Source organism: Gobio gobio (genome assembly GCF_949357685.1).
Source record: "Gobio gobio genome assembly, chromosome: 18".
NCBI lineage: Eukaryota > Metazoa > Chordata > Actinopteri > Cypriniformes > Gobionidae > Gobio > Gobio gobio.
This window is the reverse complement of record NC_137111.1, coordinates 4,467,271-4,492,638: the sequence shown is the minus strand read 5'-3', so window position 1 is coordinate 4,492,638 and position 25,368 is coordinate 4,467,271. Positions and strand designations below refer to the sequence as shown.

Sequence of the window (25,368 nt, the reverse complement as noted above, 5' to 3'; positions counted from 1 at the left end):
TGAAAAGTGTTGGGGACAACTCGTTTTGCTATGTCGTTTAAACAACATCTTTTCTTGTAATAACAAAATGTTATTATTAGGCAATTATTTCACAACATTTACAGTAAAGCCTACACATCAGAAAAATACAGAGGTCCGGAATCGAATTATTGGCCGTCTTTACTTAAAATAACACCTGTTTATTACAAAAAACTGACTTAAATTCTGGACCTTTGGCAGTGAGGGGGGGGTTTGTTCATGCTAAAGTACATTAATAAATATCCTGGCTCTTCCCAGCTTTATAATGGCAGTGAATGACGGGTGCCAATAAAAGTGCATCCATCCATCATAACAGTAATCCATACAGCTCCAGGGGGTTAATAAAGGCCCTCGGGACAAAAATATCCATATTTATAACTTTATAAACTATAATCACTGGCTTCAGGTAACGACTATTCGCAAGCGGAAGAGTGACCTCTGACCCGACACATAACGACTGACCTTCTGGCTTCAAAATCTCACCCCCCATTCACTGCCATTATATGAATGTCTCCTAGGATGGCTTGAGGGCAAGTAAACTATGGGATCATTTCATTTTTGGGGCGAACTATCCCTTTAAACACTCAAAATTAATTCTGTGAAAAACGGTTTTTGAAGTTGGACATGGAAATGCTAATTATACACATTTTATTCACTGCTTTTATTTAAACAGATCTGTTTCTAAACACATACATTTGCGATAGAAGTGATATCATAACTAATGTATTAATTTGTGCATCGAATAAATTAAAACGGGGCGTGTTTGTCTATTTTTGGTATCAACAATTCACAGGATCCTCAATTTTTTTGTGTGGCTTTGATCTTATAGTATAAAATATATAATTTTTACAAAAAAAAATAAATAAAAGTAGTTTAGTAGAGTACATCTAAAAGTTTATCGTTATGCATCGCGACGGTTTAAACAACAAACCGCGTCATGTTGTTGCCATGACAACCGAGTTTTCCAGAAAGCCGCTCGTCTACCCTCGCTAGTGAACGTTTATCGGTCTCGTTAACGTTAGTTGTAAAGTGAAGTTAAACGGCTCCGACCTCTCTGACCAGCTGCAGCTCGCCGTGCTGGATCTCGTAGATCTGCATCACTCCGGTTCCTCTGGCGAAGTTTCCCATGCAAACAAACTTCGCGCTGCAGGGAATCCATCGGCTCTCGAACACCGTGTAGTTCAGGCTCTTCTGGATGTGCGCGATGATCTGTGGCTTCTCCAGGGCGGATGACATGATGTTTCTGCGCTTTATTAAACACGGGAACGCTGTCAGTTTGAGCGGAATACACGCGATGTCAGTGGTGTTGCTTGTACAGAGCGTTTAAGGACCCTCCCACACCAACACATAGCTGACCTACGTATACGCCTGATCAAAATAAACGGAAAATCTTCATAAAACGAACAGTCTATAATACTTGATTATTTAATGTTTAACAGCTAAACAAAAAAAAACAGCTAACATGGAAACTACAGTATGATTACTGCAATAATCAGTGTGATATGGCACTGCTCGGGCAGCAATGAGGTCCTTTGAGTAAGATGGCAAACGCCACATGTTCGTGGTAAACATCTCGGTTGAGCTGTATTTATTAAAACACATTTCGCGATGGAATCGGTAGCGAACACGACAGCGGAGGGAACCGCTATTATGGACTGCGACGGGAACGCAGGCGCGTTTGAGAAAGTGACGTCGAAGCGGAGCCGTAAGCGCACGCGGGACGCGGCGGGAGTCAACATGCAGACGGACGACTCGGTCGCGGCCAAGAGACCGCAATTCCCGGCCATATCCGGAGACCAACTCAAGGTACTGAGACATATAGACGATACACATCGGAAGTATATAATATATACTCGGGAACGACTCCAAACGCTCGGAATTGTAACGCGATATATCTGTATTTGATCGGTGAGCGAACGGTTCTTTTGAGTCGATTCTTTTTGATGAAGTGATTCCTGAATCATTCCGTGTCAAATCAACTCCCCGGCTAAAAGTGTAATTTTGACCATTTGTTTCTGGTGAAAGAAATACATAAATAACGAATAAAGCCGAAATATTAAATGTCACAGATGTATATTGACTGAGTAATCCACCATTTTGTAAAGGGGGGTCAAAATGACACCTTTTCACCTCATATTTGGAGCCAAATTATTGTTTTTTTTAAAGACATTTTTCTTAAAAAACAATCAGTATTAGCTTTGAAAAATTTTGACCACTAGAAATGTGTACAATTGACCAATTTACTGCTGGAGCCGCATTAAGATCTCCATATCTCTGGGATTTAACTATATAGCGTCTTTAAAATGGAGATACCAAAATAAATGTTTATTAGAACCAGAATCTAAGAGGATATTAAGATATCTTTAATACTTCTTGAGTTACAGGCAATGCAAACATTTGCCACAAACCCCCCACATTTGGTGTGTAAAAAATGTGTAAAATTCAACAAATTGAACATAGAGCTGCTTTGGGATTCACGTATATTTGGGAGGTCTTTAAAATGGATATACCAAAAGAAATGTTTATTAAAAACCAGAATCTAAGAGGATATTATGATATCTTTAATATTTATTGAGTTACAGGCTTGCGAACATGGTGCAAAAAGCCACAAGAAGTGCCTTTTTTCCCATTTTTGAACGGTCAGCGTTGGCGTATAATGCAACACAGATTGATAAAGTCAACAGATTTCACTAATAGATCGACCAATCTCTGTGTGAAAATAATATAATGATGCTGCCATCTTTCTAAAGTCATTTTTACACACCTGTAATTTGGCTCCAAATTTCCATTTTGACCCGCCCGACAAAATTGTGGAATACTCTGTCAATATACGGACATTACATTTAATATTTTGGCTTTCATTGCTATTTATGTTTGTCTTTCTTCAGAAAAAATATGAACAAAATCAAATATTTGAGGCAAGGAAGTTTTTGAAATTTGGTCAATTTGACATAGAATGACCCTCCTTTACAAGTCTGTTTGAATCGGTCAGTCATAATTTTGAGAGAAAAGGTCAAAATGATGACTTTATGATTTGACGATTACACTTTTTAAATGCCACAATTTCAACTGTCATAATTTCCAAACCCATAAGAGTTTCATTCATCTTCAAAACACAAATGAAGATAGTTTTAATGAAATATAAGCCAGTTCTGTCCCTTCATTGACCGCTACACAAAGTTCAAATTTTTTCATCTATCGCGCAAGATGCTCAATTTGCGTAATTCACGTGAACTGGGTGCGCGAATAAGGCGGAATCTCGTCCCTCGCGCCGCAGGACCTCCAGACGCGCGTCAACACGCCTTCCCATTGACTTAACATTGAAATCACTCGCTCCTGGCGCTCTATTCACGTTTGGTGTAAACGCAGCATAAGAGTCATGATATATCATCTTTATAATATGTTTTCACAAGAGGTCGACAAAGACACCCAATGTGAGAGATTCTGAGCTGAATTAAAAGGGTTATGCATGACATTGTTTGAATTGAAGTTGAAAGAATGTGCTTAAATGACTATTTATTTGATAATTTGACCTAGTAGTTTAAAGGTAAAAAAAAAATAAAAATGCAAATTGCATAAAAAAATATTTCCCAAATAAAATAAGCTTTCTAGACAAAAAAAAAAAGAAGTGTAATTTTAGGGCTAGGGAAGGATTTGTTACAAAGTGCGAGGGAAGAATTGACTGTCACAATTTTGACTATTTATGTCTTAAAGGGTTAGTTCACCCATAAATGTAAATTCTGTCATTAATTCCTCAGCCTCATGTGGTTCGACACCCGTCAGACCTCCGTTCATCTTCAGACACAAATGAAGATATTTTAGTGTAAAGCTGATGCTGAGAAAGGCTTCAGATAGGCCTCCATTGGCATTCAGTACATTTACACTCACAAGACCCATAAAAGGCACTAAAAACATCGTTACAAAGTCCATCTCACCACAGTGGCTCTACAATCATTTTACGATGCGACGACAATAGTTTTTGTGTGCAAAAAAAATCTAAACAACAACTTTATTCAACCTCTTCTTGTCTTCCGTGTGTGTCTCCACGACGCATGCGCGAGAATATGATGCAGATCCGGCGCTCGGACACATGACCCAGAAGAGATTTGTTCACAAGCAGAGGAAGACGCGCGTATCTAAGCTGTTGAATTCTACATTGATCGTGCTTTAGGTCTCGGCGTAGTTCTCAAAATGGGCTTAAGTGAGCATTTCATGGATTCCCGAACGCCGGATCTGCGTCATATTCTCACGCATGCGTCGTGGAGACACACACGGAAGACAAGAACAAGCTGGATAAAGGTGTTATTTTGATTTTTTTTTGCGCACAAAAACTATTGTCGTCGCATCGTAAAATTATTGTAGAGTCACTGTTGTGAGATGGACTTTGTAACGACGTTTTTAGTGCCTTTTTTGGGTCTTGTGAGTGTAAATGTACTGAATGCCAATGGAGGCCTATCTGAAGCCTTTCTCAGCATCAGCTTTACACTAAAATATCTTCATTTGTGTCTGAAGATGAACGGAGGTCTGACGGGTGTCAAACCACATGAGGGTGAGGAATTAATGACAGAATTTTCATTTTTGGGTGAACTAACCCTTTAATTATGATGTCAGAAATGTTTCCTCAATCTGAAGTGAGCTGTTGTGTGTTTCAGGGAGGCACAGATGAGATGAGGAAAGTGTCTGTTCCTGCTCACCGTTACACACCCCTCAAAGAGAACTGGATGAAAATATACAGCCCCATCGTAGAAAACCTGCTGCTTCAAGTGCGCTTCAACCTCAAAACCAGACACGTGGAGATTAAAGTGAGTGATGACAACACACTTCGGTCATGTGTTTATTGAGAAGCTGTCACCTTGAGGTTTAGTTCACTTCAAAATGAAACTGAAGTCATGTTTACTCACCCTGGGGCCTGTACCATGATGGTAGTTTAACAAACTCAGGATTACAGGATTAGTTTTGAGTTGACAAAACCAAATCAATCTTATTCTTTGTTGGTCCCATGATGCTGATCATCAGCTTTCTCTATCAACTCAGACTTTGATCCAGAGTTTAGGATCTGTGACATCAGCAGTGAACAGCCAATCACACGCTGTGGATCAACTGAGATTCATTTCTCTCTTCTGCAGAATATTACATGATTGAAAAATATTAAGAATTTAAACATAGACAGGAAGAAAAGAGATGTCTATGAAAGAGGATAACTTAAAGAAATATATTATACGTCAATGCAAGTAAAAGTTATGAAGTTAGTTTAGTTGATATATAGAGAGAATTGAACATTTAAGATCACATGTAGTCATTTTTATAGCTTTATTGATTTTAAAGCTTATTTGTCCTTTATATAGGCTATTAATATCAATTTTAACTAAGTGCCTATTAATGATTGATTAACTAAAATATATAAGGGTATAATTACATAAATGATATCTAAATCAGGGCTCGACATTAAGCATGTTCATGTGCTTGTCCTTCGGACAAGTAAATCTGTCATCCACTTGTCTGAGTAAAAAAATATTCTTAAATTTGATCAATAAATTAAATTAGAAGACGACACTGGCTGTTACCAGTCAAATTAAATAATTTACACTGAAAAATTACAACTGCATTAAATAATGTTATGAGATTGTTTTAAATATTTTTTGAATATACAAATAATAAATGTTGGAAAGATGAAACTAAAGCACCAGTAGGTGGCGCTGTGACCGTCTGAATGAGCGAGTCATTGAGTCGATTCGTTCAAATGCTGATTCATTCAAGAATGAGGCTGTCGTTTACGAATAGTTCATTGAATCTTTGATTCAACCGATTCATTCAAACGCTGAATCATTCACTAACACACACTGATGCTGTGACACGCGTTCTGCTGTGATCTTTTGGAACTATTTTCGCTGCTGAAATAGAACAAAAACACTCAATATTGCATCTAAAATGTAAGTGACTTAATGTTAAAGGGTAACTAAACCCTAAACCAACTTTTTTTAGTTAATGATCTGTAATAATGGGGCTTTATTAATGCTGTTCATTGATTCAAGTAAATGTTTTGACATTTGAGTATAAAGTGTTTTAATTCTATAAAATATGGTGTAAAACCGCCAAAGTGCTGCCCTCTTAAGGTTGAACGGTGGCTACTGCAGTTGAATTTTCCTATTGGATGTTGTGGTACATCGTGACGTAGGATGGCACCTCCAACGGCTCACTATCCGCGCCCCTGGCACGAGCTCACCACGCCCTCAGAAATGTTTCCCCCATCACATGATGAGAACGACTTCACTCCAGTATGAACTGTCATATTACATGAAGTAAACATGAATGAAACTCACTTGACACTTGCTTTAACATTGTATTGAAGAAAATACGGTTAAATAATGCAGTTGTCAGTACACGTCAGGCTTTTCTTGCGATATTATTGCCGCCCGTCATGTGTACAGATAATTTTCATACATGAGACGCGCTTTCAAACCCTGTCACGCAAGTGGTTGCCGCGGACGCAGATAGATTAGGTCGGTTCTCTTGCGCGGCTGCTTCACTAGCATCGTCGGCATCGGGAGTTAACGCAGTTTGAGCAGCGGCTCGCATTGATAAGGCTCCGGGTTTGTGTCTGTTACAGACAATCCACCCTCCTCCACTTCAGGTGAAGGTAGGAGAAATGACCGCTCTGTTGCAAAGCTGGCGTCACTCCAGTCATTCTCCATCTTTGCGACTCGCGAGTCTGACAGCTGTCAGTCAATCCGTCACTGTGGGTCTCAGGTGCACGCCCTCCGCTCAGTCCCGCCCTCGGTTCGTCCCCTCTGTGTCCGCCGGGCTCTGCCCACTTTTCCAGCATTTTTTGAAAATTGCCAGTGGGTGGAGTTAAGCTCTGAGCAGGGGTTAGTTACCCTTTAATATTTGTTTATGGAGCTGTCAAATGAAATCAGTGTCATGTTTTCAGTCGTGATGTTATTCAGGAAAACAGCACTCTTGCTAATGTGACGCTGCAACTGTATCATGTTATAAAAATAAATAAACTCCACATTTCTACATGTTTACGGCAGTGTGTTAACAGAGTTTCTCTGTGTGAGCGTCGCACATTTGTCTCGATTTCTCCTCGAGAGGCTGCGCGAGCGTCAACAGTGCAACGTTAGTTATCGTCAGTTCATTATACATTATATATTATCATCCACTGTCAATCGCCACTTACCGTAAGGAATGCAGAATCATTCTTGCATTTGGGTGATTCCCTAGTTATTTTTTGTTAATGACGTTTTATCAGGACACTTGTCAATCGGGCAAGTAAAATTCTCTTTCACTTGCCCCTTCAAAAAATCCACTTGTCCCGGACAAGCGTTAATGTCGAGCCCTGTCTAAATCATTCAAAAGTATTATTATTATTATAAATAAGCATTGTTAAAAGCCAGACGCGTTAGTCTTTTAAAAACCATTTGCTATAGTGACCTTTAATTTGGATAGAAACAGGGGGAGTGACTTTATTGCATCAGAGGCGTGTCACTTTGCTCACAGCTGATTGGTCCAATTTCAATCTCTTATCCTGAACATAACCTGCCCTGGAGAGTAAGTTACTATGGAGATGAACACGGCTAAAAGCCAAACCACTTTAATGGCACCTAAAACCCAGGATTGGCACAAACTAAGCTTAAACATATCTGGCTAGCAGCTAAACCGGCTTCATGGTACAGGCCCCTGGTCTTGTTGGCCTTCTTTCTCTTTTGGATCTTTTTGGAGCGGGACATTAAATAAACACCTTTTGTGTCCATAAAAGAAAGAAGTGCAACAACGTAGGGCTGGGCGATATATCACACGACATTGTTAGGCGCATCTCGTCAGTAAAGCCGGTTCCTTGATTAGTAGTAAATCGCCATCACCTGCTTTCAGATGGAGCGGCATTTACTGCACAGAGCCGTAGTTCACTGACAAGCTGAGCCATATCGCATTAATTATGACGGACGTATCGCCTGCGATATTAATGCGATATGGCTCAGCTTGTCAGTGAACTACGGCTCTGTGTAGTAAATGCTGCTCCATCTGAAAGCAGGTGATGGCGATTTACTACTAATCAAGGAACCGGCTTTACTGACAAGATGCGCCTAACAATAGGTGCGTTTACATGGAGCACTGTAATCGGTTTAAAAGTCCAATCCGAATGAAAATGCTCCATATAAACACCTCAAACGGAATAAAAATGGCCAAACCGAATGAAATTGTAATCGGTTTGAGAGGGGTGGGATAAACCTTTTCATGAACCGATCAAATGAAAAATTCCACCATGTAAACGATTCGATCCGATTACTTTGAGTGTACGTCTTTCGGTGACGTGATATACAGCGCGCGCCTCCACAACTGAAGAGCGCGCGCCGCGCTCACACCAGGTTGACAAGAGAGGAAAGGTCATTTTTCTGAGGTATTAAACTTTTTATTTCGTAACATGTTATTAACATGATGTTGGAATAATGACACAGACATAGCCTGGCTACAGCATCTCATCTTGACAGCGTTTGTCCTACTTGACAGCGTTTGTTCAACTGCGCCTGACAGAAAAAAAAAAAAAAAATTCTGAGGTGATTCTTACACTTACGACAAATAATGAATAGCTTTTATAAAACTGTATAAGTTCTGGTGGCCGTTGAGAGTTGCCATTTCAACGGGGAACATTCAAGCTGATCAAAATGATCCCGACTGAAAGTCAGCACATGTAAACACCAGATCGTTTTAGATAACGTCTCATGTAAACAGTCCACCGAATCTTTCAATCGGAATGATTTTAATCAGAATGACAAAAAAGTGCGCATGTAAACGTGGCTAATGTCATGCGATATATCGCCCAGCCCTACAACAACACCAGGGAGGGTAAATGATGACCTGATGATTTTAGTGTGAACTGTCACTTTAAGTGATGTCAGAATAATGCTTGGAAAATAACAGTAATAAACGTCTCTTGTTTTGCAGACATGTAAAGAAACTCAGGACATCAGTGCTCTGACCAGAGCGGCAGATTTCGTCAAGGCGTTTGTTTTAGGCTTTCAGGTGGAGGTGAGTGTGTGGCTCATTCCTTATTCATGGTGTATTCTAATCACAATTATAGTGATATTAAAAAAAACATTTTTGCCCTTCATTTGGCCATTATGTTTCCCTGACTTTGGATATTTTTTTTTATATCTCAGGTTTAATTCTCAGTTGCAGGATGATTGTTAGAGTTTGTAAGTTTGATTCAGTGATCAGGTCAAAATGACTCTTTAATGAATCAATTATTAATGCTCATTCATCTTTTTTTGTAGTCTCTCAGAATGTATATATGTATATGTATATATTAGGGATGCCACAATTCTCAATATAATATTGAACCGTTCGGTAAGGCATTCACGGTTCAATACCCGCTTGTGAATTGCGTTTTTTTTGGTTTTGTGTTGAATTAATTATTTTTTTACAAATTCTATAATTTGCCTCCATCCCAATATTGAACAACGACATACATTCACATCACAGGTTAGTGATAGTGATCCTCACGGGACACTAGAGTTATTCACAATCACCAAAGTTCATTATTTGTATGCGTTTAAAAGCCTTGCCGGTTCATTTGCGCGGGGTTTTAACTAGGGATGCACCGAATCCAGGGTTCGGGTTCGGATTCGGCCGAATATTGGGCTTTTTGACTGGGTTCGGTTTCTGCCGAACCTCAGAATTTATTTCCACCGAACCCGAACCCTAGGCTTGCACTATGCGCGCCCCGCTGGTCGAACTTAATGACGCCGCTGTTGAAAGTGAAAATGGAACTCATGAACAGAAAACGTGGCAGTATACTTTAAGTCGAAAGAAGGCGATTCAAGTTGAGCTACGCGTTCAATTTGCAATGCCGATTTGTCTCGTGATGACAAGGACCCTAAACAACAGCCTGTTAAAACATTTGCATATGAAACATCCGAGAGAATACGATTTGTGCATGAAGGAATCTACAGACAGCAGCCAAAAAGTATTTTATTTTACCGTGCAAACAGCCTATAGATCAGATAAAATATAAATAAAATTAATAAAATATATATAGGCTACTTAAATAATTACCAAATTAAGATGACAAAACGAAAATACACTGAATCCGTTAGCTTTGAAGAGCCGGAATTAGGTAAATAGGTAGATAATATACTATATATCTTTACATAGCCTATCATACTATTCTCTTAAAACCATAATTTCGTTATTTTTATTAATGATTCATCCGCTAGGTTGCACGTGATAGGTTCCTTCCACTTAAGAGTTGAGCTCTTTTTATTTTAATAGGCTATATCTCTTTACATAAATACTATTTTCTACTTTAAAAAAAAAATAACTTCGTTATTTTACTAACCCAGTGTTTTGTATGTGAATGCTGTTTCACGTGAATATAACCAAGCACAAAGCTTTGTTTAGCATAGAAAGGAAATAATGGTCAGAGAGCACTTTTTCATTCTGTTTTGCTATCTGGATCTGGTCACTCGATTTTCCGTGAATTTTAACAATAGGCCTAGTCCATTTTATCCCAATGGACATGGACATCTCGTTGCTTTTCCCAACTCTTCACTCGCGTCGCAACCATTCGCAGGGGATTATAAACGTTTGTTCCTTTCGTTTGCTCATAATTAAGTCTATTATAACTATTCACATCCTTTACTGTGGGAAAGTATAAAAAACACTGTAGGACGAATACCTTTTTACTTCAAATTTTATTTAACACAGTTTGTTCTTGTTATTAAACTTGTTAAGGCGCGTCAAGTTTGGTTTATTTGAATAACGCATTTCACACACACGCCGGTGATTTTAGTTTCGTTTTCTCTGGCAGTGAATAATCACATTGCCTAAATGTCTTGACCCTGTGGAAGATAAAATCCGCTCTTCAGACCTTTTACAGCAAGTGTTGCTTTGCAACATCAGTAGAACATATGAAGACGAAGATATTCGAGAAGGTGTAGGCTATATTCAGTGTCCCATTCCTCTCAAAGCGCAGAGCGGTAGTCTATGACGCATCTTTGCAGGGAAATAGTATGAATCAAATATTTTTCTAACTAATATTTAATTTTCATATATTCTTGAGGTTACCATTATTTACTGAAAATCGTTTTTGTTTTATAGGCTGTGTTGTTTCACTGACGGAAGTGCTAAAATAAACACGCATGCTTATGGATGTTTCAGCCTCAAATGATTTCAAAATGTAGGCTATATAGGCTATCTGGCATAGACTACAGTATTTAAAATCGCATATGCATTAGTTACATTCTCAATTTAATTTACAGAGCAATTCCTGCTAAGTTTTTAGTTTAACTAATACTATAGAAGTGGATTAGTGTGTGTCGCAGACTCGCAACGGGGGCGTGGCATCACGATGGTGGCGCTCCATCTTGATGTCGGCACAACCCTAGCGCGCGCCTCCTGCTCTCCGTTGGGTTGTTCTTTGAAACGACAGAGGACGACTCGGGGTAATTTTTCTATAAACCATCATGAAATAGCGGCGAGAAGAACATACACGACAATGTTTCCTTTAGTAAACTTGACCAAAACTGGTCAATAGCATCCCTACACTGCTGTGGACGTTGTTAACTTCATTAATGTGTTTACTGTGATAATGGACTGCGGACGGGAGTAGGATTCGGTATTCGGTTTCGGATTCGGCCGAATCTTAACCAGTGGATTCGGTATTCGGCCGAACCCCAAAAATCTGGATTCGGTGCATCCCTAGTTTTAACATGCGCTTTTCCGAGCGCGCGCACTAAACGCCTGTCAAACACATGAATACTGGACTAAATAGTTGTCTTACTGTGCTAATACTGTCAAATACACACAAGGTTAACATAAACACAGTTGGTTATGTCTAAAGTGAAAGTAAAATCGCATGTGTCTGTATATTAGATGCGTGCAGGTCTTACATTAACAAGAGTGCAGTAGTGAACACGCAATCCTTAAAGGGACAGTTCACCTCTAAAATTGTTATTATTTACTCTAATATTGTTCCCAACCTGTATTAATTTCTCGATGACAGAATATTCATTTTTGAACGAACTATCCCTTTAATGTTAATACAACAACAAAAGACAAAGAGAAAATATATATATATATTATATAAATAGATTTTTTATATTATACAATACACAGTTTTTTTTTAAGTAAAGTTTTAAGTTTAAGGTAGGTTTTTCAATTCTTTTAAGTAAAATAAAGAAAAAGCAATGCAATAAAAAAAAAGTTTTTCTCCTTAACCTCTTGCTGTTTCTGTCGCCTCAAGATTCAAGATTCAAGATTCAAGAGTTTTATTTGTCACATACACAGTTATATACACAATATACAACTGGCAGTGAAATGTAAACAGGTCCGCTCCATGGACAGTGCAAATAACAGTTACAAGAAATTAAAATAGAAATAGAATAAAATTAGAATAAAAAGTATTAACATAAGTAGAATTATAAATAAATCAAGTAAAAGATAAAAATAGGAAATAAGATAAAAATAAAAATATAAAAAATATGTGGATATGATAAGTGAGATAAACTGTAGACTTAAAAATAAGTGGTTAGCATAAAATATATAATATGTATATATAAAGAAGTATAATGTGCAAGGTTTATTACAGGTTGTTACGCAGTAACAATAGGAACGTAAAGTGCAGTGCAATTGCAGTATGTGGATGTTAATGTTAAAAAACCGTATGCTTATGCGTGTGCGGGGGTGAAGTGAAGTCACGTGACTGAGTTCAGGAGTCTGATGGCCTGGGGGAAGAAACTCCTCCTGAGTCTTTCAGTCTTTGCCATCAGGCTACGGAAGCGCTTACCAGATGGCAGCAGGGTGAAGTGAGAGTTTGCAGGGTGATTTATGTCTCTGATGATTTTGGTAGCTCTACCTCTGCAGCGTTTGGTGTAGATGTCCTGCAGAGACGGGAGAGCTGAGCCTGAGATGCGCTCGGATAAGCGCACCACTCTTTGCAGGGCTTTGCCATCATGACTGGTGCTGTTCCCGTACCACGCTGTGATGCACTGAGTCAGGACACTTTCTATCGCCCCTCGATAGAAAGTTTTCAGGATGGCTGGTGAAACCCTGAATTTCCTCAGCTGGCGCAGGTGGTACAGTCTTTGCCTGGCTTTTTTCACCTGTGTCTGGATGTGTGTAGTCCAGGTCAGATCCTCGGAGATGTTCACACCCAGGTATTTGAAGCTGCTCACTCTCTCTACCGGTGTCCCGCTGATCATGAGAGGGGAGTATGACCGATGCTGTCTCTTCCTGAAGTCCACAATCAGTTCTTTGGTCTTGTTAACATTCAGAGAGAGACAGTTGTCCTGGCACCATGATGTCAGTTGCTCCACTTCGTCCAAGTATGCCGTCTCATTGTTGTTGGAGATGAGACCCAGGACAACAGTATCATCAGCAAACTTGATGATCGAGGTGGAGCTGTGTGTGGACAAACAGTCATGGGTGTAGAGAGAGTAGAGCAGGGGACTCAGCACACAGCCCTGTGGAGCTCCAACACTCAGGGTGATGGAGGTGGAGGTGAACTGGCCTACTCTCACCGCCTGGGGTCTGCCAGTGAGGAAATCTTCAATCCAGAGGCAGAGAGAAGAATTCAGGCCTAGATCCAGGAGTTTGTGTGTTAGCTTAATGGGAACTATGGTGTTAAAGGCTGAGCTATAGTAGTAAATAGTACTACTACTATTAGAATAGAATACCTAAGAATAGAATAACAAAAAATGTATGTGACAAGCCATCAGAACCGAACCGAAAACCGTGGTTAAAAACCCGAGGTATGTATTGAACCGTGGACTAACTGTATTGTTGCATCCTTAAAAAAAAAAAATATATATAATATTATTATTTAAAACAAATATTTTTTTATTTTATTATTATTGACGACTAGGGTTAGGTACCGAACTCAGTACTTTTAAGGGTACCGACTGAATTACGTCGGTACTACCGAGTACCGATTCACATTAAATCAATCGGTACCAAATTTCAGTATCAGAGAACGCATCTGGTGATATAGACGAGTGTCTGTGAATATTAAACCGCAAAAAGACTATTTATAAAATACGAATCCTGCGTGTCTCTGTGCGAATGAATGTGTAGAGGCGCGGTTTACAGTCTGTGGGTTTACCTCACACACTCTCGCTCAGAATCGCGCGTGATGGCCGCATGTTTCCATCTCTGCCTCTCATATGAGGACATGAACGTCATCTCCAGAGCCACTGAGTCACTTTATGAGCATTTTACCGTTTCATTTGAGAAAAACGACCGGCATCATATCATAAACACACAGAAACTCAAATTCACGGCAAAATAAAAAGTTCGGCTAACTTGACAAATAAATTACTGTTGTACAGTAGAATTTAGATACGTCTCAATGTAATAATAATACTAACACTAATGTAATGATGATAAATTATCAAAACGTACATTTTAATTTATTAAAGAAAACCCTTAATAAAAATGTCTTCATGTTTTAATTTCAACAGTATAAAGCTCACTTTATTTGACAAAAAAGTTTAATTAAATTAAAAGATAAATTAAATTAATGTCTTATGTCTTCATTTGATTACCAGAAAATACATAACACCTAATTTGTGGGAAATCTTTTCATAGAAATGAAATTAAAAAGAAAAAATATGGTTGTTTTTATGAATTAAGTAGCTATTAGCCTACTATTTACTAGTAAATATAACAGTAATCAAACATCACAGACGATGGCAGACAGAGAGCAGGGCAGCTCTGGCATAATGTCAATAACACTTACAGGTTCTTTACAGTTATTGATGTAAACATCCCAAAAGTACCACATTTCAGGTACCCAACCTTATTGACGACACTTGAAGACTATATTAAAATCGAGCTCCTTTGATATGATCAGCCAGCCTCACTGTTCTTAGTGAAGGATTGTGGGCTGTAATGATGTGACGGGTTATCGTGTGTCCATCCACAGGACGCGCTCGCACTGATCAGATTAGATGAGCTGTTTCTGGAAACATTCGATGTCACAGATGGTAAGTCATTAACCTGAGACGTTTTATTGTGTATTTTTTAGTGTCTCAGACGCTGACTTGTGTGTGTTTTTGCAGTTAAACCTCTGAAAGGAGATCATTTATCCAGAGCCGTCGGCAGGATAGCAGGAAAAGGAGGAAAAACTAAGTTTACCATTGAGAACGTGACAAAAACCAGGATTGTGCTCGCAGACACGTGAGTGGACGGAAATATGACATTGCTTGGCACAAATATTGATTTCGATCTTGATTCAGTATCAATTCGTATGTATATATATCCTACTGTACATATAAGGAAAAATAAGTTTGTCTTTTTAGCTGTTTTAAACTTTTCTTGGGTTAAATTATATGCACTCGCATTCATTAATATTCACTTGTGTGTGCAAGTATCACTAAAAATATTAGGATGTAAGTTATTAACGTTTTAAAATTTCACATTTAAAGAAATCTAGTGTTTAATCATGTCTAAATATGTATTCAAATGCAAAACCTACAAATAAGTAAGAAGTTATGATCTGCAATACTTTTTTGAGCAACTAGACTAGATACATGTATATTTATTAAAGAGCCATAAAGGCACCTATAGTGGGTAAACCATGGCATTACAAATGAACATTATTATTTTTCCATACACAAAATGACTCTAATTTGCCTCTTTGCATTGGAATTCTCTATTTTAACCTTGATTACTGCACTAATTGTAATATAAATAATACAAAATATTTTAAGTGGTCATTAATGGACCATAATAATTAATAGTAGGCCTATTTAGTACCAAAAGATATCCTCGAAATATTAAATAAATATTATTAAACTAAAATATAGAACATTTATTTAACTGAACAATAGTTAAGGTGTATGGTGACCAATTAGTAAGCAATGAAGGCTAAATACAAGAATAACATTAATGTTAACAATGTTGATCTTCATCACTCTCCATAATAAAATGATCCTGTAAATATGGTTGACGTAATAAAAATTGCTGCGAACACCTGTATAGTGAAAGTGTTGTGTGTCCGCTTAACCCTTAATCGGCCCTTGGGCTCCAGCTGACCCCACTGGACTTTTCCTCCATTTTTTAAAAGTGTTCCCTTCATCTCAGGGGCATGAGACTCAGTGACTTTTCCTAAATAATCTATCTAAACATGCACAACAAATCTGGGCTTGATTTGGTTGTTCTAAAGGTGTGTAAAAAAAAAATTACCGTTTAAGTCCCTCGGGGTCAGATTGACCCCACATTGAAAATGAATGGGAAAGTGTAAAAAATAATTTTTTTTAACTTTTTTTGTCAATTTTTTTTTTACTAAATCCAGTATAAATCTGAAAATGTCCACATTTATATCAAGGTCTGGTCCTAGAGCATAAACACAAAGTGGAACGGACTTTCTGTCTCATACACACGCACACACACACACAAACTCACACGTGTGACTGCAACAGAGAGTATTTTTATAGAAACTGGCAAATAAAATCAACAAAACTGGCATAAATCTGAAAAAATTCCATACATAAATGAAGGACAAATACTAGAGCACAAATGCAACATGGAACAATCATGAGAAAGAGAGGGAAAAGGCCAAATAAAAGAAAGATGAAAGGCTTAATTTCTGCATAACTTCCCTCTGGACCTCTAGTGGATAATGTGCTCATTGCACTCTCTCTCTCTTTAACTATAATTCCTAAAGTTTTTCCACAAACCTACAGATGGCAGTATTCTATCCCTAACACATAGAGCAATGTCCAAAAACTATTTATATTTATTTAAGATCATCATTCAAGTGATTTTTTCATTAAAAAATAATTTTTAATGAGCCAATTTATGACATAGTTAAGTATTTGTGCAGTAAATAGGTAAAAAACTACCAAATACCCACAAAAACACAGCATAAATGTATAGTTGAGAAGTAAATAAAAAAAATGATATAGTTTTCCATGTAAAAAAATTATATTTCCTTATGCAATCGCTCTGTAAAAGTTTGGGGTCTATCTGACCCCAAGGGACTCAAACGTAAACCCTACTTGAGGGACGATTAAGGGTTAAGCCATTAAAATGCATTGACAGGGTTGTTTAGAAGCTTGTTTTTCAACGCCTCTGGCTTTAACTGTTATGCCACATTAGCGGCAAAACGCTATTTATTGTTTGAATTTCGTATTAAATTTTAAAAGCTTAGACTTTCATATCAAAAGCAGGTTTGACAGTTTGCCATATATATATATATATATATATATATATATATAATATCCTGAAGACTTTATAAATGAATACAGAGTTGATTTTGAATGTTTGTTTTTCTTTACAGGAAGGTTCATATATTGGGGTCTTTCCAGAATATCAAAATGGCCCGGACGGCGATATGCAACCTCATTCTCGGTGAGTGAAAATGAAATGCTTAAAGTGCCACTGATGTGAAATTTTATACTACGGGGCTGTTGAATGCTTGAATCTGATTGGCTGATGAACGTTCTAAGGTGTGCGGTTACTTCCAGGGAAACACACGGCTAAAGTAGTTCCAGCTGGTTTTGACCGCATTACAGCTCCATATCACTCCGCCAAATGATTTCAGTGATTTCAGCGACAACAGCAAAAGAGCCAAAACACACAAACACACTGAACAAGAGGATGAATATACAGGACTCGACAATAAGGACTTCCTGATGGCCCGGGGCCAATGTGAAAGACATCTGCATCTTGCTGCATTTTTAAGCCTTGCCAATTTAAATATTCAAGCGCATATAGACGAGAAAGAGATCGCAGCATCTCACAGCGCGCAAATACTCTTTCACATCTTCCTGAGCTTGCAAGGACATATTCACACACAATTGTCAAATTGTCTGGCTTGTCAAGTATCATCGTAAACATAGTTGGTTATGTCTTAAAGGTGTACGTTTTCCGTCCACTAGAGGTCGCCTGTTCAAAACAAAGGCGTAGTTTGATGACGGCCCGTCCCAATCTCAGGACATGTGGTCTTCAGCTCAGAATGGGGCAGAAATCATGTTGTTGATGTGATTATTAACGTTACTGTAGTGAAGCAGAAGCAGGAGCGAGTGTTGTGGAGCTGAGGAACCGCTGGAGCGATTGTTCATAAGATGAACGCAACACACACCTCGCGAGCAGCGGGACTTTTATTATGCCACAGTCGCCACTTCCTCTCCTCTGTTCAGTCAATCACAACCAGAGGCGGACATTATCAGGGTTCCCGCGGGGTCTTAAAAAGTCTTAAAATGTCTAAAATTAAACATTTTAAATTTAAGGCCTTAAAATGTCTTAAAAACGGCCAGATTTTCACCCGAGGTCTTAAATTTAATTTAGTTAGGTCTTAAAAAAAGTGTTCTCCTCGTTCATTTCCAGAAATGCTGGCTGCAGAAAGTTATTAACGTTACACTGTAGCAAAAAAGTATCGAATGGCGAAAGCGGAGCTCTAGAGTGTTTGCTGCTCCGCCCTCAGAGCGTTCGTTCGGGGTGTTGTAGTTCTTTCTGGGGGTGTTGTAGTTCTTTCTGGGGGTGTTGTAGTTCTTTCTGGGGGTGTTGTAGTTCTTTCTGGGGGTGTTGTAGTTCTTTCTGGGGGTGTTGGTGCACGTACTCGGTGATAAAACTACAAATCCCGTGATAAATGCAATTACCTGCCCGCAAAATACGTCTACATTTAATAACGTTGTATTTTTCTGGACAGAATGAGGCAGACATGCATTGTTTTCTATTATTCTAAACAGTGATAAAGTCTGCACTCAATCAGCACTGCATACCTTATGATTATGACAATAGTGAAGGCTTGAAGAACTCAAATACACCAGATCTTGATGCAGTCGTGTTTATTGTCTTCGTTTCATCAGTCAAAGCGTTTCTATCTTCAGTTTATCCTACATCGCTAGCTTCACATTAGGGCTAAGGATGACTTCTCTGAGGGAAATGTGGAGTTTCTGCTCGAGGGCGCCCTCTGGCTTCCAGTATGAATGAAAGTTTGGGTAACAAATATGAAAAATAATACTTCTCTCTAAATAAATTTATATGACAACCCATATGTTTTTTCTCCAATGTACAGTTTTTCCCCCGCAGTGGATGCAAAAGAGGCTCATATTTCATATTAAATGCATAGACTTTAAGAAATTTATATCACAGATAAAAAGCACAGAATTTCTTATTTTTTTTTATTTTATTTTTTACAATACATCTTTAGACCTGCATATTAACAGGTAACCCAGCAGGGTTTTTTTTTGTAAAATATAAATGTTATTTTATTAGTATTATTATTATATTGTTATATTTATTCTTAAATACTCTATTTTTAATTTTTTAATAATTAAAATGTTATTGTAATAGTAATATTTCTAATTTTGTTAAATATATGTATTTATTGAATATAATCATTATTATTAGTCTCGTTAATATATAAACATTAATATATAAAATGTTATATGCATACACTTTTCATTTGTAAAAAAAAAATAACCAGAATAATCGCAATTAGATATCTTCCCCAAATCGTGCATCCCTAGTTTCTCCTGTCTCCCTAGAGCATCCCCTGTTCAATCTCTATTAGGATATTAATATGCTGTTTTGTAATCTATTTTATTTGAGGGCAAGTTTGTTTTAGCCTATTTTCATTTTGGGCCTACGGTTTTGGGCATTTGGCACGTTGTTGGCTGTGGAGGGTTTCTAATGTCATTGCTTTTTTTATTATTTCTTTGATTTAAATAATTCTGGTAATGCGTCGTATCGGTCTTAAATTTCAATCTTTATGGTCTTAAAATGTCTTAAAAAGGTCTTAAATTTGACTTTCTGAAACCTGCAAGAACCTTGATTATGCAAATTAGTTACAACTACAGTGTGTGAGGGCGGGGCTAAGAGACGCTGTTCAGCCAATCAAGACCAGAGGCGGACATTATGCAAATTAGGTACAGTTACAGTGAGTGAGGGCGGGGCTACGAGACGCTGTTCAGCCAATCAAGACCACAGATGGGCATTATGCAAATAAGTTACAACTACAGTGCCTGAGGGCGGGGCTACGAGACGCTGTTCAGCCAATCAAGACCAGAGGCGGACATTATGCAAATTAGGTACAGTTACAGTTAGGGCTGCTCGATTATGGAAAAAATCATAATCACGATTATTTTGGTCAATATTGAAATCACGATTATGTAACACGATTATTTCACATGACTTTGGGAATGTGTTGTATTTATTAAAAATACACCTTTCAACAATTCAATTGAAATTGTAACATTTGTTGTACTTTTTGAACTATTAAAATAAATAATATAACATATATTCAAATCAAAGTATAAAAGTATTCACGTAAAAATGATAATCACAAATAAATAAGATAAACAATATGGTTCGGCTAGATATGCTTTTCAGGTACGTCTAACATTAGTTTTCAGGTACAGAAATCAAATGTAAAATAACATTGCATATTTGAGTGCATAAATTAAAGATTAATCCTATTAAACTTACAAAAGCTATTCAATCCGGATCGGATATGCGTCGTCTTTCTCGACTGTATAAAGTTCACTTAAGGCATATACAGACTATGTCTGCTAAGATACTCATCAAGATGGACATGTTGACATACGTTTTGTGTGAGTTTGTCCGTTCAAGAGCAAGACTTGAAAGAGAACTCAATATTTGCGCGCTGAGAGACGTGTGCGCGCTCTCGGATGATACATTATCAGATACAGATAAATTTTCTCACAGCGCGCGGCTTCTCATTTGCGTCTTCTGGCACTAAACCCGGGTGATGACGGGGAAAACGACTGGTCATATTCGAACATACGACAGCACTCGCATGCATTGAACAAAGTTTACAAAGAGAGAATTATTTGAAAAATATGAGGGGGAAAAAAGGACGTTTACACGGCACCCCTGCTCTCGTCAGTTTTTGTTTCTATATTAGATTGTCATAGGTCACTGTGTTTAATTTTCAAGTGGTTAAACAAATTCGTGGTGTTCTCTTGCGTTGCAGACACTACCATGTAGCAAATCTTGCACGTAACATGTTTTTGCTCGTCGTCTGATTCCTCGAAGCCAAACTGTTCCCAGACAACGGAGTTGGTTTTGCCTTTTTTGCTCACCAAACGCTGCTGTAACTGCCCTTCTTCTGCCATCTTTACTCGCGCAGAGTTTTTAAATTCCAGCGGATGATATGCACACGAGACTCCCGATCTGAGAGAGATTGTGGCTTCGGGAGGGGCGGATGAGCGCATGCGCGTTTCATTCAGAACGCAAGGCAAAATAATCGTTTTTTCTCGATTGTACTATTTTGGTGATCGTTGGGAGGCAAAATCGAAATCGAAATCGAAATTCGATTAATTGCACAGCCCTAGTTACAGTGTGGGGGTGGGGCTAAGAGACGATGTTCAGCCAATCAAGACCTGAGGTGGGCATTATGCAAATTAGTTACAACTACAGTGTTTGAGGGCGGGGCTAATAGACACCGTTCAGCCAATCAAGACCAGAGGCGGGCATTATGCAAATTAGTTACAACTACAGTGTGTGAGGGCGGGGCTAAGAGACGCTGTTCAGCCAATCAAGACCAGAGGCGGACATTATGCAAATTAGGTACAGTTACAGTGTGTGGGGGCGTGGCTAATAGACACCGTTCAGCCAATCAAGACCAGAGGCGGGCATTATGCAAATTAGTTACAACTACAGTGTGTGAGGGCGGGGCTAAGAGACGCTGTTCAGCCAATCAAGACCAGAGGCGGACATTATGCAAATTAGGTACAGTTACAGTGTGTGGGGGTGTGGCTAAGAGACACTGTTCAGCCAATCAAGACCTGAGGTGGGCATTATGCAAATTTTTTACAACTACAGTGCGTGATGGCGGGGCAAAGAGATGCTGTTCAGCCAATCAACACCACAGACGGGCATTATGCAAATTAGTTACAAACCTATGTAGATTTAACAGGAAGTGAGATGGAATTACCGATGACTCCTTTCAGTTCAGGGGCCGGTTGTTCTTAACTTTTTAAAGTCTGTTACATTTAAAGTTAGATTTGTCTAATATGAATCAGAAAAGTTAGACTGATTACCTCTTGACTAATTACTAGTGTGTCAAATTAGTTCTTAAGACACAGTCTAAACATAATGGCTAAGTTTATGCAACTGGCCCCGGAATTGCTTCTTTCTTTTGGGAGACGACAACTCAGTTTACCTGATCTTTGTCGCTTTGCAGACCTTTTACACTACACGAAAGGTCATATCCAAAAAAAGCCCTAATAGGGGCACTTTAATTTATGCATCTAAAAAAAACCAGGAAATAATTCTGATGTTACATTTGTTTTTCTTTTACAGGAAGTCCACCATCAAAGGTATACGGCAACATTCGAGCCGTGGCGAGCCGCTCCGCTGAGAGGTTTTAACCTCCTTCAGAACCGACCCAGAAACACTGATTCACTGTTAGTGCCTGAACACATCTATGAACGATCTCCAGCCCCACTGGACCAACTCCTTCAGAGAATAAACACACCATCAACGAGTCACGTTTAACTGTTTATTGTTTCATACAGTATCAAGTAGTCCATATATCCCATAGAAGTTAATTTGATGCAGCATGCAGAATAGACATCCCATAACTGACGTGTTTATTGTGCCTTCATGTGTATGAGAATCCCATTCCATTCAGCAAAAGTTGCGGAAAAAAATTCAATTTTCTTAAAGCGTGATTTGAGCGAAGATGTGTATTTACAAAACAAATGACCTGAACGTGATTGGATGAAATGTGTCTACTTTGGCAACATGTGCGTTCATGGTTCGTCTGATGTAGATGTAAACCGTTAGAGTTGGTGAAGCTGATAAACATGCAGAAAGGAAGTAGTTGCGGTGACATTACGGTCAAAGATCGCTAATCGGAGTAAATAGACCAGTGATGAATTTTGGTTGAGCTGCTCCCGTCATGCATGTAAACGATGTTGAGGACATTAAATTTAGATTTTAAGCCGAAGTCTTGTCGAAAATACACCAATTTTAGATACTTTAAGTGTAATACATATGTTTACCAAAGCACAAGGGTATCTCCTGCTGCGTGTACATGTGAGTATACAAAAGATGGACATGAAAATCATCCGTGTGTTCGAGATTAGCAGATACACAGCAGTCCCGGAAAGCACTGGACACTTCGGCCACGCTATATGAAGGTCAAAACGTCATAGGATTGTTACGGTTTTACATCATTAAACTGTTTAAATGTGCAAACTTTGGTTGTCAAATATTAGTAGAACCATGTTCTTCTACTGAAGGGACCTTTTAAAACGCTTAACGTGGCTTTATATACTCAAAAATGATCGCTGGTTTAACTTAAAGTAAGTAACCTGGTTGCCTTAAAATTGAGTGAATTGAAATTAATACAAGTTGTGATTAACAAATCGTGAACATTATTTTTCACAGTGTACCTATAAAGCATACTATGTACACCATAGAAGACGAGCCACGTTTAAATAACGTGGATTACATAGAGAAGCTACGGTGGCCATCACAGGACAAAGATGTGGTGGTCTGAGAGTAGCTAGCACTCTATAAAGAAGTTTGTCTGTTTTGGGCTACCGTAGAAACATGACGGCACAAAATGGCGGCTTCACTGTAAGGGACCCGCAGTTTGTGTGGATAGAAATGCCTCAAAAACATAACGGTTCATTATGTAAGGTCTTATACACTACTGAAAACTTAGTTATGTATATTATATTGCATTTCTGTCAATAGCTCCTCATAAATATTACACACTGCACCTTTAATGAAGCCTACAAGTGATATTAAATGATCAAAATCTGCAAACACCAACTTTTCTGTACATAGTATGCTTTATAAGTTCTGTTTACCGAGTTTGGTCTTTTAAAGTCATTGTTTTAGTACATTAAGCCACGTTAAGCATTTTCCATGGGTGTAATTAAACGCTGTATGTTCATATTCTGGGCTCATCTGCTTTTCTGTACATAGTGTGCTTTTATTAGTAGGATGTTTACTGTGTTTTAGTCTTAGTAACTACATTAAGACACGTTACGCGTTTTAGAAAGTCCCCTATGAAAGCCTGATTTGTGAAGGACTCGGGACGTTTTTGCCGCGAAATTCAAAATATGACGGTTACTCGCGCTCCCGAGACGAGCATCTCTTCCTGAAACGATGCTTACAATGTTCAAAATAATGCCAAAAGAGCCATTCTGTACTGTAATGTCAAATGTCATGCAAAGAAAAGGGGTTAATCCAAACGATAGTCTCACATAGTTTGATTAAACATAATTTTGAGACTAGATCTGGCTATCATAACCGTTATTTACCTCATCTGACGTGATTCCGGTGAACAGCAGAGCTGGTGTAAACATATCCACATCACTATGAGCAGATGATTTCTATACTAATGTTTTCTCACAGCTGTCATTTTGTTGTGTTTATTTTGTTATTGAGAGGAAAGCCGACATATATTTACGTATTCTAACCGTCACTCAGCGTGTGCACGAGCACGAGCAGTGGCTGCAGTTCACGTAACGGCCACAGGTTTCGCTAATAACAAGGGTTTCTGAATTTCACATATAATTATGTCTTATTAATATGAAGTTAATGCTGAAGGAAGATCAGATGAATCTTGCTTTGATATCCAGTGACATTCAGACATTCATTATTGTGACTTTAGTGTCCAAATACTGTGACCACCGTATGCTGGGAGTGTCTGTTATGTTTCACATGAAGCGTTATTGAAGTAAACCAAATCTTATTTTGTTTCTCTGTAACTTTCCGCTGGACTGTCTCAACGATTCAGACATGAAGATGCACTTTCCAACAATATAAAACATTTATACAGAAACATTATATCACGATTAATACAAAAACAGGTATTAAACATGGTTAGATGCTAAAATCCAAAATGCTAGAATGATAGAAATAGAGTATATCACAAAGCGTAACAGGAAAAAAAGCAAACATTGCATCTTTACGTCATGCAACGGAACAAGCTTTCGATTGTATGTTTGTTCTGTATGTTCTGCTTGGCACGTCATACCCTACGTATACTTATTTACTTAAAAAAAAAAAAGATGAAATGAAATAAATATTAACAAAACAAAGAAGCATTAAAAAACCTAAATAAATATGGACAAGCCAATGCTCTTTCCTCTTTAACTGACATGCTCTTTCAGTGTCCATAAGCCCATGAAGTGCTACACCAGGTTATTGAGCAGATCGGAGGTCAATAACACTCACACGTTGGCTTGACAAGGCTTCTATTTGACAAAAGTGGCTTAAATACTTCCATTGAAATACACAGAGAGCATTTGCTGGATATCTTGAGCAGATCGTCAGAGATGGAGAGGAAAGCGGATCTGGTGGAGAGTGGAGGCGGACTCACACATCCACGACCATCTTCTTGTGTATATCCAGACCTCCGACAAC

The 25,368-nt window shown here is 38.3% G+C and overlaps 3 protein-coding genes across 4 annotated transcripts in view; 1 reads left to right on the top strand and 2 right to left on the bottom strand.

The window, feature by feature from the left end:
* Nucleotides 1-1,341, bottom strand: part of dnaaf10 (dynein axonemal assembly factor 10) — an 11,112-nt gene extending 9,771 nt beyond the window's left edge. The window contains exon 1 of the mRNA XM_079843467.1: nucleotides 1,069-1,341. Within this exon, the coding sequence (XP_079699593.1) occupies nucleotides 1,069-1,254 (186 nt within the window). The 5' untranslated portion in view covers nucleotides 1,255-1,341. The remainder of the gene's footprint in view (nucleotides 1-1,068) is intronic.
* pno1 (partner of NOB1 homolog) lies at nucleotides 1,293-23,181 on the top strand. Its single transcript, XM_079843468.1, has 7 exons — nucleotides 1,293-1,824; nucleotides 4,671-4,820; nucleotides 8,959-9,042; nucleotides 14,936-14,996; nucleotides 15,072-15,189; nucleotides 17,294-17,364; nucleotides 22,285-23,181. The coding sequence occupies exons 1-7, from the start codon at nucleotides 1,627-1,629 to the stop codon at nucleotides 22,350-22,352; spliced, it is 750 nt and encodes a 249-aa protein (XP_079699594.1). The 5' UTR covers nucleotides 1,293-1,626; the 3' UTR covers nucleotides 22,353-23,181.
* The window catches only part of ppp3r1a (protein phosphatase 3, regulatory subunit B, alpha a), a 49,761-nt gene continuing 46,863 nt past the window's right edge, over nucleotides 22,471-25,368 (bottom strand). Inside the window, exon 6 of one of the 2 annotated variants that reach the window (XM_079843470.1) lies at nucleotides 22,471-25,368. In XM_079843470.1, the coding sequence (XP_079699596.1) occupies nucleotides 25,321-25,368 (48 nt within the window). In that variant the 3' untranslated portion in view covers nucleotides 22,471-25,320. The other variant, XM_079843469.1, reaches the window with a different exon arrangement.

Bases quoted from the DNA above. Each gene is read 5' to 3' on its own strand.
- pno1 (XM_079843468.1), top strand. From the start codon at position 1,627: ATGGAATCGGTAGCGAACACGACAGCGGAGGGAACCGCTATTATGGAC. The intron at 1,825-4,670 runs GTACTGAGACAT...TGTGTGTTTCAG, and splicing joins TATCCGGAGACCAACTCAAG to GGAGGCACAGATGAGATGAG. The intron at 14,997-15,071 runs GTAAGTCATTAA...GTGTTTTTGCAG, and splicing joins AACATTCGATGTCACAGATG to TTAAACCTCTGAAAGGAGAT.